The sequence below is a fragment of the Nicotiana tabacum genome, chromosome 17 (assembly GCF_000715075.1).
Source record: "Nicotiana tabacum cultivar K326 chromosome 17, ASM71507v2, whole genome shotgun sequence".
NCBI classification, from domain to species: domain Eukaryota; kingdom Viridiplantae; phylum Streptophyta; class Magnoliopsida; order Solanales; family Solanaceae; genus Nicotiana; species Nicotiana tabacum.
The window spans coordinates 111,926,110-111,941,217 of record NC_134096.1 but is presented as its reverse complement, the minus strand read 5'-3'; the positions used below and the strand labels follow the sequence as shown (position 1 = coordinate 111,941,217).

Sequence of the window (15,108 nt, the reverse complement as noted above, 5' to 3'; positions counted from 1 at the left end):
AAACCTAGAGCCAAAGTGAAAAAAATAAATGAGGAAATTTTTTTCTTTTTGCCGCATTTGCTTTTTGGCAAAAAGTTGAAAAGAAATAAAAAATTTACGCCAAAAATTAGGTACTAAAAAGGGTTTTTTTTTTTTACCAATATACAAGTTTATGAGTTCCTATCTTAAGTAAATTTATAATTATAATTATATTTACCGTCAAATATTTATAAATTTTTAGTAATTTTTTTAATACATATATATTATCACGGTAGAACCGCCCCTGAATATACGTAATTAGTTGCAGAGAAAATCAAGTGTTTCACCAATAATACCAAATATTTTGGCAACAATAAAAATGTATTGTTGCCAATTTATTATAATTTAAAAATTTACTAAATAACCAACAAAATACATTAGCCAAAAATTTTAATTACAGTCAAATCTCTCTATCATGATATTGTTTGTCTGCATATGCTTTAGCAAAATAATTAGTATACACCTATAATATTATTTTATATTTAGATCTTGTTTGACTATTATATACAAAAAATATAAAAATATTTATTTTTCCAAACTTTTTAAGTAATAAAAGAATAAAATATTTAAATTTAAAATCTCAAAAGATATTCATATTTTACTAATTAAATTTTTAAAAAAGATAATACATTATTAAAATCCATAGTAAGAAGCTTCAGTTCCGGTAACATTGGCTGTAGAAGTAGGAATAAGATGAACAAGAAATGGAGCAGATAATGGTGAAGAACTTACCTGTGATGGTGAGATGGCGGGCTCGTTGTTGGCCAAGGCAGAGTAATGGGGAACTCTATTTGCAGGAGCTATTAGTATGTCATCAGGGAATAAACTTGTGGAAGGAGTTGATACTTCTCATGTGGTTGGAGAAGATTCAGTGGTATATATTAGCCAAAACTCCAGTTCAGCGGAATTGACACGAGGAAGAGTGTTCTGGTAGTTCTTGAAAGGGAACACAGACTCTAACAAAATGACATGCCGGGAAGAGTAAAATTTCTGATTTTTAGGATTGTAACAGATGTAACTATTGGACATTTTTGCATACCCATAAAGATACATGAATCTGATTTATTTTCTAATTTGTGATTTGCGTATGGCTTGAGCCACGGATAGCATAAACAACCAAAGATACGAAGTTTTGAGTAGTTTGGAGCAATATGAAATAACGCTTCATAGGGAGATTTATTTTTGAGAGTGAGTGAGGGTATTCGACTGATAAAGTATATGACTGTCTGATATGCCAAGGACAAAAAATGAAGTGGAACATAAGCATGGTGTAGTAATGTAAGGGTCGTCTCTATGATGTGGCGATGCTTTCGTTCGGCTATACCTAAATATTGGGGAGTATAAGGTGGGATTGCAAAATGTTGAATACCCAGTCTATTGAGTAAGGAACGTAGATCAATATATTTTCCACCACCATCACTGTAGATAGAACGAATTGAAGTATTAAAGTACCTCTCAACCTGATTTTTAAAATTATCAAAGATAACAGTAATATTAGATTTTTGTTTAAGTGTGAAAAGCCACGAGTACTTTGTGAATAGATCGAAAACACAACATAATAACGAGTCTTATCAAAGGATAAAATAAGAGAAGGTCCCCATACATCTGAATAAAGAATATCAAGTAGTCGAACACTTTTTAAAGTATTTATTCCAAATGCAAGCCGATGACTCTTATTACATAAGTAAGAATCACAAAAGGTAAAGGACATGGACATAGAGACGGGAGGATTCAAGGACGAGACAATTAATTTTGTGATGCGAGGTTAAGGATGACCAAAGCGAGAACGCCACATATGTAATGGTGGATGACTGGTTGAAATTGAGAATTGAGTGGAAGTTGGTGATGGCCATTCATAGATTTCCTGCTTTATTCTGACCTTGAAGAAGTGATGCCCCCATTCTCAGATCCTTCACAAGAAAAGAATGTGGAAAGAATTCAATAGAGGCATTATTTTATTGACTCCATTGCTACTGAAATTAGATTCTTTCGTATGTGAGATGCACACAATACATATTAGCACAAATGGATTAGTAGAGTTAGATTTTGAGAGAGTAGTATGTCCTATATGTGAAATAGGGATACCATTACCATCACCAATGATGATTTTATCTATCCCAATAAAGTCAGATGCATACGTAAGACGTTGTGGATCATTCGTCATGTGGTGAGAAGCACCCGAGCCAACCACCCAACGATTATTTGGTAAGTTATTACGAGCAACAAAGTTGGCTTGCATTTCGGCAGCGACAAACTTTAAGGATATGACCAAATTTATCATAGAGTTGGCATTGCACCCGTTGATTATTGGATTGCCTTAGCAGATATCCATTTTGTTGTCTGTGTTGGTTGTCCAACTGTCCAGTCGTGAAGAATGTCCTGCGGTTGCTATTGAAGTTGTTACCACGAGGTCGATTATTCGAGGAGCTTCTGTAGATAAGTTGAGCAGTGATGGTGAGTTGTTCCTTTTTGGCATCTTCATGTTTAAGGAATACTTCATGACCAAGTAGTTTGTCATATAGTTCTTCAAAGCTGATGGGTGTGTCTCTGGCTCGGATGGCTGCTGAGATTTCATTGTATTCTGGACCTAGACCACTAAGAACTTTGATGGTCAACTCCTCACTGGTAAGAGGAGATCTTGTCGCTGCCAATTCATCTGCTAGAGATTTGATTTCACCCATAAAGTCGACAATTGATCTGGAATTTCTTCGAAGTGTGGATAATTGTCCCCGCAGGCCGAAAATTCGAGCTTGGGATTTGTTTGCGTATGTAGTGTGAAGGCTCTACTAGGCAATTGCTGTTGTGGTAACATTGGCAATAACTGGTGCTATTGTACTGTCTACAGAAGCCATGATTGCATTTCGGGAAGGCTATCTTGCCTCGTCCAAATTTTGTAGGCTAGATTGAGTGTATTTGAACCATTTGTTGTAGTAAGGAACTGTGGCAGACACTTCTCTGCACCATTAATATATCCCATCAGATCATATCCGATGAGAAGGGTTGAAAGTTGAGCCTTCCATGTCGAAACATTATGACTGCCAGTGAACTTGAGAGGCAATTGCGAGGCAGGATTGATGGTGATTAGATGAGTTTATTGTGGAGGGTTGCTGCCACTAGTAGCAGTGACAACAACAACTTCGGAGTTTGAAGGAGCCATCATTGTTGGCTGATTTGTAACTGGTTTTGATTCTGGTTTGATTTTGAGAAAAGGCAAAGTGAAGTGAATCGAAGGGGGGAAAATGAAGTTCGCAAGATCGAGCTACTCGTTAGAGGTTTTCAATTCTCTGATACCATAATGAATCTCAATATCCGTAGGAAAAGGATTGTATTTATTGCCTCAACTATGTACAATTTATATAGTACCTTCAGAAGGTTTTGATTTAAATAGATAAGTACAACAGAGATATTCACAAGAGTTTGAGTGTTACTATAACTAGGACTCTAGCTAATGTAACTTAAAGTAAATAGATCACGTTGATGATAATGATCTGTTAGGATTTGGATTATCCTTATCAGTACCTACAAAGAATTAAACTCTCTCAAACACATGCATATTGAAAAACTAAATGGAAATTAAAATATTCAAATTTAATGGAAGAAATATATAATTGTAGGTTGATTTGTAGATTTCAATCACTTCTTGTAATATAATACTTGATCAAGTGGCGAAGATTTTTGCCAACTTTCAACAAAAGGGTATTCGTTAATCTTCTCCAGAGGAAGTCTACAAACTTAACAATTGAATCTTATATCTCAACCAAATAGTAATAATTTTAAAAAATTTACTAAAATTAACTAGAACTAGCATCGTGCGGTGAAACACAAAATCAATTAATATTTGAGTAGAGCTGTTAACAAGAAATAATTTTATAAAAAATATATTTGTATAATGATGACTGCTATTGTTATAGGTAGAATGTGGTTATAAAGGTTTAACATATAACATGATAAATTGATTAGAAAAAGTTAATAGTGAAATGTTGTTATAGAGTATGACTATAATAGAGAGTTTTGACTATATATAGTTATATGCCAAACTGTTTGCACTCTACTCTAGTTTAAAGGCAAATTTAAGCCTTTTCCCTTGCAAAAAATAAAAAAAAATTAAAAAAATCACATGTTGGACCACTTCCGTCATTAGTGAATAAGGGCATATTTAAACCAATCATGTAACAACATTGAGTATATTTTACCTCAACTATTGACACATAATATATTTGGGTCTTTCTCAAAGTTAGTGACATATTTGAATATTGTTTCTACTTTTATAGTGTTAGAAATTCTAGTTGCAGTCAATTAGACACAAAACTTTTTACACTAAATTCTATATTTCTGTGAAATAATGCAATCATTCCCCCAAAATGTTTAGATAAATAATACCAACAATTATCACTAGGAATAAGTACAAGATTTTTCATAGCTAAAAATCACACAATTTAACTATAAATTATAATTATCATTATCTAAGAACCAATTTGTGATTACTAACCTTTTTTCTGAATGTAATTTTAATAACTTGAGACAAATATTTTTATTTTCATCACAAATCGTACACAAGGTCAACGACAAAATAATGTGTGATTAGAAATTTTATTTTTGAAGCTAAATATTATTCCGTAAATGGTGTTTAATATTTTTTTGGCGGAAAATCTTATTAGAAAAAGTTTGTTATAAAATTTGAATATCATCCCTAAATTAGGGCTGTATTTTGTCCCGGGCCCGGGCCTTAGTGGGCCTAACGGGCCGGGCCTCGCGGTCCCGGGCTTCGTGGTCCCGGGCTCTGGCGGTCCCGGGCCTGGCGGTCCCGGTCTTCGTGGGCCTAATGGGTGGAACCGGCCCGTGACGGGCCTAAGCCCACATGGTCCTGTGCTTAACGGGCCGGGCTCGTGGGCTTCGCGGGCCTAGCGGGTTTTTTTTTTTTTTTTTAAAGACAATTTCTTGTAGTATCATGGCTATATTAATATGTAGTATATATGTATATCTAATTATTAAAGTGCTTGACGAAAAAGAAAATAACAAAACAATAGTAAAACACTAAATTGTCATGCATAAATATCACTTCTTGATATTATATTGTATCTTATGTATATATATTCTCTTATATATTTTCTTTTAGTATATATATTGTATCTTATGTATATATTGTAGCTTATAAATATATTTTCTTGTAGTATATATATTGTATATTATGTATATATTGTAGCATAATATATTTTCTTGTAGTATATTATATTGTATCTTATGTATATATATTCTCTTATATATTTTCTTGTAGTATATATATTGTATATTATGTATATATTGTAGCATAATATATTTTCTTGTAGTATATATATTGTATCTTATGTATATATATTCTCTTATATATTTTCTTGTAGTATATATATTGTATATTATGTATATATTGTAGCTTATAAATATATTTTCTTGTAGTATATATATTGTATATTATGTATATATTGTAGCATAATATATTTGCTTGTAGTATATTATATTGTATCTTATGTATATATATTCTCTTATATATTTGCTTGTAGTATATTATATTGTATCTTATGTATATATATTCTCTTATATATTTTCTTGTAGTATATATATTGTATCTTATGTATATATTGTAGCTTATAAATATATTTTCTTGTAGTATATATATTGTATATTATGTATATATTGTAGCATAATATATTTTCTTGTAGTATATTATATTGTATCTTATGTATATATATTCTCTTATATATTTTCTTGTAGTATATATATTGTATATTATGTATATATTGTAGCATAATATATTTTCTTGTAGTATATTATATTGTATCTTATGTATATATATTCTCTTATATATTTTCTTGTAGTATATATATTGTATCTTATGTATATATTGTATCTTATAAATATATTTTCTTGTAGTATATATATTGTATATTATGTATATATTGTAGCATATAAATAATTCTAAGTATAGACAAAGAAATATTGCGAAAAGAAGCTCATGGGTAGAAGCAATAAATTTTATTACCAAAAAATGACATATCTTTCTTAGTCATCCTTCCCCCAATGGAATGAGCACAACAAGGTACTAATACCACCATTAGAAGGAAAAAACTAAGGAAGATGTGCCAAAATACAAGTTACATATTATTCTATGTATTATCTCTAACAAATCTCATAAATCCTTCAAGGTTCGGAGGAGGTTGCGTTGGTGGTGGTGGAAAAGAAGCTTGTTCATCACCACTTCCGGGCGAAGCCGAATCCTCCGTAAGTTCCGCTATCATTTCTTCATAAGCTTCATCTATCGCCGGTTGTGCTTCTGCAATTCCAAAGTTTCTTCTTTCCGAGCGGATCCAATCTCTAAACAATACTGATTTTTCCAAGCTATCCCTCATAGACGCTCTATGATCACCTATTTGCAGTCTTGCTTGACTGAAAGCGCTCTCTGATGCAACAGTTGAAGCTTGAATTGATAAAATATCCCGAGCCATCCTTGCAAGAACAGGAAAATGTTTTTCCCTTGCCTTCCACCATTCCAAAAGATCAAAAGAGCCGTCTGGATTCTCCTTTTCAAGTCCCTGAGACAAATAAACTTGAAGCTCATTTAGATGTGAAGTTTCATCATAATTTTCACCTTGAGACCCCCTGAACTCCGTCCAAGATTTAAGAGCTTTTAAGCCCGCAACTCTTTTAGAGGATTGTGAGCTAGACGAAGTAGGGGTTGGAATAGTTGGCCTAGCATGCTCTAAGGCAAGTTGATAAGCATTATAAACTGTTTGAGCGTTAATCTTAATTGAAGCTTTTGCATCTGCAAGTGTCGCAATTTCCTCATTTGAAAGATCTAAAGCCTTATAAATATTTGAATACCAAAAATGAGGACCTCCCAATTTCATTGTAGGATTTAGCATTGCAGCAAGACCATAAATAGGAGGGATAGGAAAAAATATTTTTTAAACTTTTGTTTCATTTCATTTATAGCAAGTTCATAAATATCCCCACCCTCACTAAATTCAACAAACAAATCAGATAGTGCTGCAATATAAACTAAACAGTTTGAAATAGTAGGATAATATTGCCCAGAAAATGCATTTGTTGCAATTTGAAAATGTTCTAAAAAATCTAAAAGAATTTTAACATTAGTCCAATCTTGAGTGGTAAGCATTTCATCATCATCTTCACCACCTACCCGAGAATTAAACGTTGCATTAATTGGGTTTCTATATTCATATGCTACTACTAAACTTTCGTACATACAATTCCATCTAGTCGGGCAAGGTTTAGGAACCTTTCTTTCTCTAAGGCCATATTCATCACATTTTTTAAAATACTCTCTAAGTCTACTTCTACGGTTTGAATAAAAAAGCCAATTAAGAGCCATTCTAACCTTTTCAATTTCTATGTTTAATATTCGCATACCATCACCGACAATTAAATGATAAATATGACAAATACATCTAACATGGAAAATATTAGTAAATGCAGGATTTAGTGTTGTTGTAAGCATGCCTATAGCACTGGTGTTACTAGAAGCATTATCCATTGAAATTGCCATTATTTTATCGCTAAAGCAAAAATATCTACAAATATCTGCAACAGTGTTAGCTATAAATTTACCTGTGTGACGCGAATTAATTATTCTATATGCAATTATGCGTTTTTGCATTATCCATTCTTCATCTATCCAATGACTTGTAACAGTTAGGTAATCACAATCATTACCACTTCTACCAATATCAGTAGTAATAGAAATCCGATTAGGTATATGAGTAAATAAATAACGCAAATATTGTTCATATTCATGTTTGAATTTATAAATATCACTCTTAACTGTTGCGCGAGGCCAACCTTTATAAGTAGGATTAAACACTCTTCTAATATAATGAACCCAATTAGGATTAGAAGCAAAAGTATAAGGTAAGCACATAACAGTAATCATCTTTGCTAATTCTTCACGATCTCTATTTGGATCGTAATATAAAATACCTCCAGTGACAGTGTTAATTCCTGGTTGAACTAGATTTGAACCTGTACTAGGGTTAATCGCAGAATCTACACTTGTCCCCTCTAGATGCGCTTTCATTTGAAAAAATCTAGCCTTATCTCTAGGGTGTGTTTTTATGTGCCTAGTCAAACTACCTGTGCCGCTACGGTCTCCTACATATTTATGCGACATTAATTTCCCACAAGTTTTACACTTAGCCTTATTTTTTTCTCTTACTTGAGTAAAAAAATTCCAAACTAATGATGTTTCTAAGCGTTTAGCAGGTTCTCTATTAAAAGTAGGAGTTTCTACAGGTGGGTCGACCGGTGCATCACTTGGGTTATTAAGAGGACTAGTAGGTGTATCATCTAAATCCGGTGCTTGAGTTTCATCATCATCCTCATTTTCCTCATTATTTTCTAAGATGGTTTCATTAGGATAAAGAGCATTCATAATTTCATCATCTAATCTATCACCTGGTGCAACATTATGATAAAATTCACTATCGGTAAATTGAAAACAAGGGTGATCACTATCAAGAATTACGGAAGGAGGAGGACGTCTAGGTTGGCGACTACTTTCAACTTGCTTATCTTTTCTAGGTCGGGGAGCCGGGGAAGGGTAGTTGGTTGGCCACTACTTTCACCGGTTTTATCTTTTCCTTTACCAAACATTTTTTTCAAAGTAAATGCCATATTAATTATAATTATGCAAACTAAACCACACAAAAATATATTATAAAAACGTAAGAGTTGAAACGAGTTTACCGGATTGCCGAACAACTTCTTGAAAATTGAAAATCGTTGAACACTTGAAAACTTCAATTCAACAACTTCACAATTTTTCACGAAATTTCAACAATAAATTAAGTAATTGTAGTAGAGAGATTGAGAGAGATTGAGAGATATTGAGAGATATTGATGAATTGGTGAATAAAAATGAAAGAATGAGGGGGTATTTATAGTTGAGAAATGGGGAAAAGTGTAATTATATAAAGTTTGGGGTTAAAATAAAGTTTGGGGGCCAAATGGCCATTTTTTTAACTTAAAAAACGGTCATATTTTCAGCCCAAACGGCTAGATTTTAAATATGGCCGTTTGATTTTTTTTTTTTTTTTTTTTTTTTTTTTAAAATAGCCGTTGGGCCCGCCAGGCCCGCCAGGACCGGCCCAGGCCCGCCTGCCGGTCCCGGGCCAAACGGTCCCGGGCTCGTGGGCTCAACCATGGAGACCAGCCCGTGACGGGCTCAGAGGCCCACCAAGACCGGCCCACCCAGGACCGGCCCACCAGGCCCACCAGGCCCGTTAGGACCGCGGGCCCGGTCCGGTCCGGTTCAGGCCCGGCCCACCGAGCAGCATTACCCCAGAAACACATCTTACAAACATATGCACAACCCAACGACGTAACAAAACTCATAACAATACCAACTGTGGCCTCATAAGTAATATATAATCATAGGGACATCAGAATGATCGTCACAAATTATCTACCTTATTTGTGACAAAAACTATGATCACCAAATGAGTACAATATTTTGTAGCTAAACTTTGCACTATTTAGCTAAAAAAATTTAATTGTTGATATTTTAACAATTGTTTTATGTGACGAAACTTTTTCGTATCTAATTTTAAGTATTTATTAAGACAAGGTTTTTCGTCATAAATGGTATACAATATCAATGACAAAAAATTTTGTCACTAATAGCATTATCTTTGTAGCTAAATATTTCCTAGTAAATGGCGCCAATTCATTTTTTGGTGGAAAACTTTAGTGGACTACAAAGTTTTGTGTTTCGTCACTAAAAGTATGTGACACGTGTATTTAGACACAAAAGGTAATTTTTGTCACAAAAAGTTAACAATTAGTGAGAAATATTGTGTCGTAGCTATAAATTTCGAAGCTAAATATTACATTTGTTGTAGTGAATGGAGGAGGAAGATCGGAGACGTCACCGGATCTGGATCTAACGGAGATGCTGAAATCCATAGCTTCTTCTCCTTCTTTGTATCTCACATCTGAGTGTATTCGTCTTACCTGTGACTTATTCCTCCACCACTACTTTTCACGCCAAAAAACAAAGCCGCCTCTTTCTTCTCCATTACCTTTCATGTCGAAAAATCGTTGTATAAATACAGTGCATTTTGTATTTTCGTCAGAGATCTAAAGTATATTTTGTATTTTCGCCGGAGATCTGATGGGGTTTGTCTGTATTCTCCATTTTTAAATACAATGTGTTTTGTATTTTCGTCGGAGATTTGATTGTATTCATTATTTTTTAGTTAAATACAATTAATTTTTAAAAGGATTTAAATATATTCTTCATTTTCTTAGTGTAAATACAGTGGTATTTTGTATTTCGTCGGAGATCCGACTGGGTTTGATTGTATTCTTCCTTTTTAAATATAATGTATTTTGTATTTTTACCGAAGATTTGACCGGATTTGACTGTATTCTTTGTTTCGTCATTTTTTAGTATAAATTCACTCAAATAAAGTCGAATATGTTCAACCTTGTCACATCAAATAAGGTTGGATACAACTGATCTATTTATTCAAATACAGGCAGAAAAAATAAAAAGTAAAATAAAATAAAAAGTACAGCTTAATAGTGTATTCAAATACAGCAAATTGTCCAAAACTTGCTATGAAACGTAAATGCATAAAATGTAGCTAGAAATTGTTAAAAGCTCCTTAACCCTTAAATGAAAGACCATTTCGAGAACTAGTCCAACAAGACTGTTGGAGGAGGTGGGCCAGTGGAGGGGAGAGGCGAAGACTTCTCTTTTACGTTGTTAAACAAGGAGTAAGGAATAATTAAATAATTAAGCCACAATGGACAAATAAGTTTAGCCTGCTAACCTTACTTTTTTTAAAAACATTATTACTTCAGTATGCAAATTAAACTGTTACATATAAAACCTGAGTATTAAACACTTTGCCAATTTCTCCATTTTGGGTTTTGTCCCTTTTTTTCTTTTTTCCAATGGATGGATCGGGGAGTGAAAAAGTTGTAGTGCCAAGTGAAACAGAAATAAAGGAGGGAGTTTACGCCACAAAATATATCCTCTTATAGTTATGGGAAAGCCATTACATTATTCAAAAACCAGATCTCCGTAGGTATACTGCTTATGTGCTAATCCCTCTAGCTTTAAGTATCCCCTCCCATTTTGAAGGGTAAAATATAATAAAGACAAAAATATGTAGTGCCTTAGAGCAAAAGTCTCATCTTAATAAAGTCAAAAGAAGGCCCTTTAATTTAGATTCGCTGGAAAGGAAGAGATTGTCCATTAAGGAATGAAGTGAAGAATGCAAGTGATTCACTAGGTTTGAAAGTTGGAACGGCATGTCCTGCTCCTCTAAATGTTGCAAATGTTAAGCCCTTGTATTCTTGAACCCATCCACCAACCTAATCCATAACCAAAAACTTGAGAATTACCACTCTAATTCATTGAAGGGGTTCAACACTTCAATTAGATTTCCTTTGCCGGAAAATTGTACTGAAAATTCTTTTATGTGTATATATATACATAATTTTAGTTGAATAAAATTATAGAGTCCGCTTCTGTATTCCTTATCATTATATATATATATACCTGTTTCTGATGGTACCAAGGTCTCCATTTTCTTGTAATGGGCAAACCTAGGGCGCTTAAGCTGTATCTTGTTGATAATACAGGAACTCTTCCATCAGTGTCTCCGCTGGGCCGACAAAAAGGATGATGAGGTATTAGAGCACAATATTATTAATTAAAATTTAACAATGGAGCCCCATCATTATGGCTTATTTGGCCTTGCTTCTAAAAGTAGTCTTATTTTAAAAAGTATTTTTTTAATTTTTTTTAAAAAAATATTTCTCAAAAAAGTATTTCGTATTTAATTAATCAATTTAAAAAGTACTTTTAAACAACAATTATTGTTTGACCAAGTTTTGTGTTTTTAAGTATATTTTTTTTCAAAATTGTTTTAGGGAAGAATTTACTTTTTTCTGCTTTTAAAAAATTATGCATTTTTTTCTTTTTAAAAACTTGACCAAACACCTTAACTTTAAAAAAAAAAAAAAATCTTTTGGCTAAAGCATGACCAAACGTGCTATAAAAGGCATTAGATTTTATAAAGGAGCACCAAACTTGGTCATATCCCAATAACGTACGATTATGTTAAGGAATAAAATTGTACCTGTAGACCCAAATTTTAAGTCCAGCATCAATGAGTTTGTGATATATAGGAAGAACTGATTCCTTTGAGTCTGACCAATTACCGAAGATCGACATACTGAATATTCAAATATGAAAATTTCTTGTTAGTTTCTCTGTTTTAGACTTCCAAGTCCTGTTTGGACTAAAGAAGACTTTTCAAAAAAAAATCATTACTTGCAGATGCTCCAGTTCTTGAGATGGTGAACGTGGAGAGCCTTTTGAACATCAGGTCTGTTGTAATAAGATGCAGTATAATCATCAAGACAGGGGTCATATCCTCCCATTATCCTCGGCATCTAATTACAAAATGCATCATTAGTTATTTTTAGATGACTTAAAAATTTATTTACACTAATATTGTAGGTAGAGGCAAATTCATGCAATTAGATATTGAGTTACCATCTTGGACTTGCTATCGAATATGACTTGAGTTTGCTGTTGTGAACTAGCAGTATCTCTTATGCAGACTGAAGTGTAAAGGCTGTAGATATCAATCTCCTTGTACTGTTTAAGCACTTCATCCACAGCCTGACTACAAGTCTGATTGCTCCACGTGTCATCACTGTTAAAATCACAGGAATCTGAAATAGTTTTGTGAGTTTCATCAGATATGACAGCGTGGCTCCAAGCATAATCCACCAGACCCTTCCAGTCCTCTGCATCACAGGTTTCAGGATTACCAAGCTGCACCACAAAAAACAACATTTTTATTAAGTTAAATATATTCATTTATCAACATATATATATATAAAATAGGAAACAAATAGAGGGTCATTTTAGAATATATATATACACACACACACACATACCAGGATTCCTCTTAGATCAATGAAAAGGGAAGAGTCTTTATTCTTGTCAACAATGACTTCAGCCAACTCAGGAACATATTTTCCTGCCAATAGAACCATGAAAAATGTAATTAGCAGGTACGTACAGAAAATTTTAAAATATATATATATATATATATATATATATATATATATAGAGTCAAATTACAAAGATAGTAATATTAAATTACCTGCATAACTCTCTCCAGCGACATAAAAGGCCCGTTTTCTATATGAAGGGAACTTGAGAAACCAATTGTGCAGAAAAGTGTATGTGTCGTTAGCTGGTAAAATAGTCCACAAAAGGGAGATAAAAACGGACGAAAAATTAGAAATTATAAGACAAATATATATATCAACATCATGTAAGATATTTCTTGAGCAATAAATAAATACTAAAGTATTACACTTATGAAAGATGATGACAGATAACTGAAAATTAGAAATGAAGACAAAAACTCAACATCACATAAGATATTTCTGAACAAATAGGGACATCATTTTAAAAGATGACAGATATTGTTGAAGAAAAGGAGTAATGGGAAGGCATGCCAAATGAATCATGAATCTCACCTGTGAAATCATCTCCAAGGTTATGATAATCACCACTGGTATTTGAGTATGAAAAGCCAACACCAATTGGAGATTCTAAGAACAACAAGTTTGCTTCTGCTTCATTAGAAAATTTAGATTATTGAAAAATAGTATTATTTCAAGCAGAAATGCATGCATGTAAACTAGTTTAATTATAGGATAGTACTAATAAAGGTCAAACCTTTGTTCCATGAATAAGGATTAAGTGTTAGGCCAAAACCATCAGAGTCCACAAGAAAAGGCCCTATCTCTTGAGTTGCTCCATATCCCACCGAAGAGCATCCCGGTCCTGAAATATTGTGAAGCTCATATCAGAAAAGACCAAATAATATAGTTAATATGAAATGAAAGAAAAAGAAAAGGTCATATATCTGATATCTCCTTAATGCCAATGGGATAGGTTCAAATGATATATATGTATGTGAACGATTTTGTTGGATATCTATATTTTAGTGACTATCGATAGTGGACTCTCTAAAGGCAAGGAGTTAAAGACATTGCTCTTCTTTTCCAAACTTCTTTTCAGTCAAAGAGAATTTATATATCTCGTATACCAAGCTTGAATATGTTGAGAGTGGTCAAAAGATAGTGCCGAATTCAAATTTCCATTTCTCAATCCAAGATTTGCCCTTAAGATATACTTTTGTAGATACATACCATGACATCTTCTTTTGTAGTTAGGTGTGTTACTTTGCATGTCTGAGAAACCATATTAATGAAACCAAAAGTTCATATATTTAAGTACTCTATATACAATTTTTCCTGCTTAAATAATAGTATATGGTTACTATAACATATTATAGCAGACCGCAAATGATGTAGGTAATCAATTTATTTAATTTAATTTATCTTACCTCCATTAAGCCAAAGCACTAAAGGTTTGTCCTCAGGTGCAATTGAGCATTCATAGAACCAGTAGAAGAGTGCTCTTCCATTGTTCTCATTTACTGTCACATGCCCAGCATAATGTCTGAAGTTTACACTAGGTTGTCCTGGCAAATCAGTGACAACAAGATCCTGACTGCCCAATGAAGAATCAGACTTCTTGTTATTGGACAATTGATGAGAACGTCCAACAACTTCTAATGGCTCTAAAATAAATAAGGAAATAATAAGAAGCAGAGAATATTGGGAAAACATCATCTTTGGATTAAGCTAAAAAAGACACCAATTTGGAGACAAGAGAGTAAGTTAAGAGTGTAAGTACACGACGCACCTATCTATTTATAGTTGTGGCAAAGCGGTGGCAAAGCACTTTATGAACAAACCCATTATCTTTAAGGTGTGAATTATAGAAACCCAAACGTACCAAACTTATGTTTTAAATTAGAAATTAATCTCAAGCCTATGGCATCTGACTTTGATTTTTAATTAGGCAGGTTTTTCTAGAGTTTAGTTTGCATGAAAAAGGGTGACTAGTGGAGTCTCCATTTTAATGTGTGGGTTCTTGGATCACTAATCACGTGAGCAAATGTCCAAAAGTGTTACTATAACATGGCTCTAACA

The 15,108-nt window shown here is 33.2% G+C and overlaps 2 protein-coding genes across 2 annotated transcripts; both read right to left on the bottom strand.

The window, feature by feature from the left end:
• Positions 1-651: 651 nt before the first annotated feature.
• LOC142172047 (uncharacterized) lies at positions 652-2,699 on the bottom strand. The gene is made up of 3 exons (XM_075235804.1): positions 2,274-2,699; positions 1,388-1,478; positions 652-692 (listed from the first exon to the last, which is right to left on the bottom strand). The coding sequence occupies exons 1-3, from the start codon at positions 2,697-2,699 to the stop codon at positions 652-654; spliced, it is 558 nt and encodes a 185-aa protein (XP_075091905.1).
• Positions 2,700-11,029: 8,330 nt separating this feature from the next.
• Positions 11,030-14,774, bottom strand: LOC107819138 (serine carboxypeptidase-like 31). Its single transcript, XM_016645223.2, has 10 exons — positions 14,457-14,774; positions 13,784-13,891; positions 13,582-13,677; positions 13,200-13,292; positions 12,991-13,073; positions 12,581-12,865; positions 12,356-12,477; positions 12,162-12,257; positions 11,579-11,684; positions 11,030-11,391 (listed from the first exon to the last, which is right to left on the bottom strand). The coding sequence occupies exons 1-10, from the start codon at positions 14,743-14,745 to the stop codon at positions 11,242-11,244; spliced, it is 1,428 nt and encodes a 475-aa protein (XP_016500709.2). The 5' UTR covers positions 14,746-14,774; the 3' UTR covers positions 11,030-11,241.
• Between the last annotated feature and the right edge of the window lie 334 nt (positions 14,775-15,108).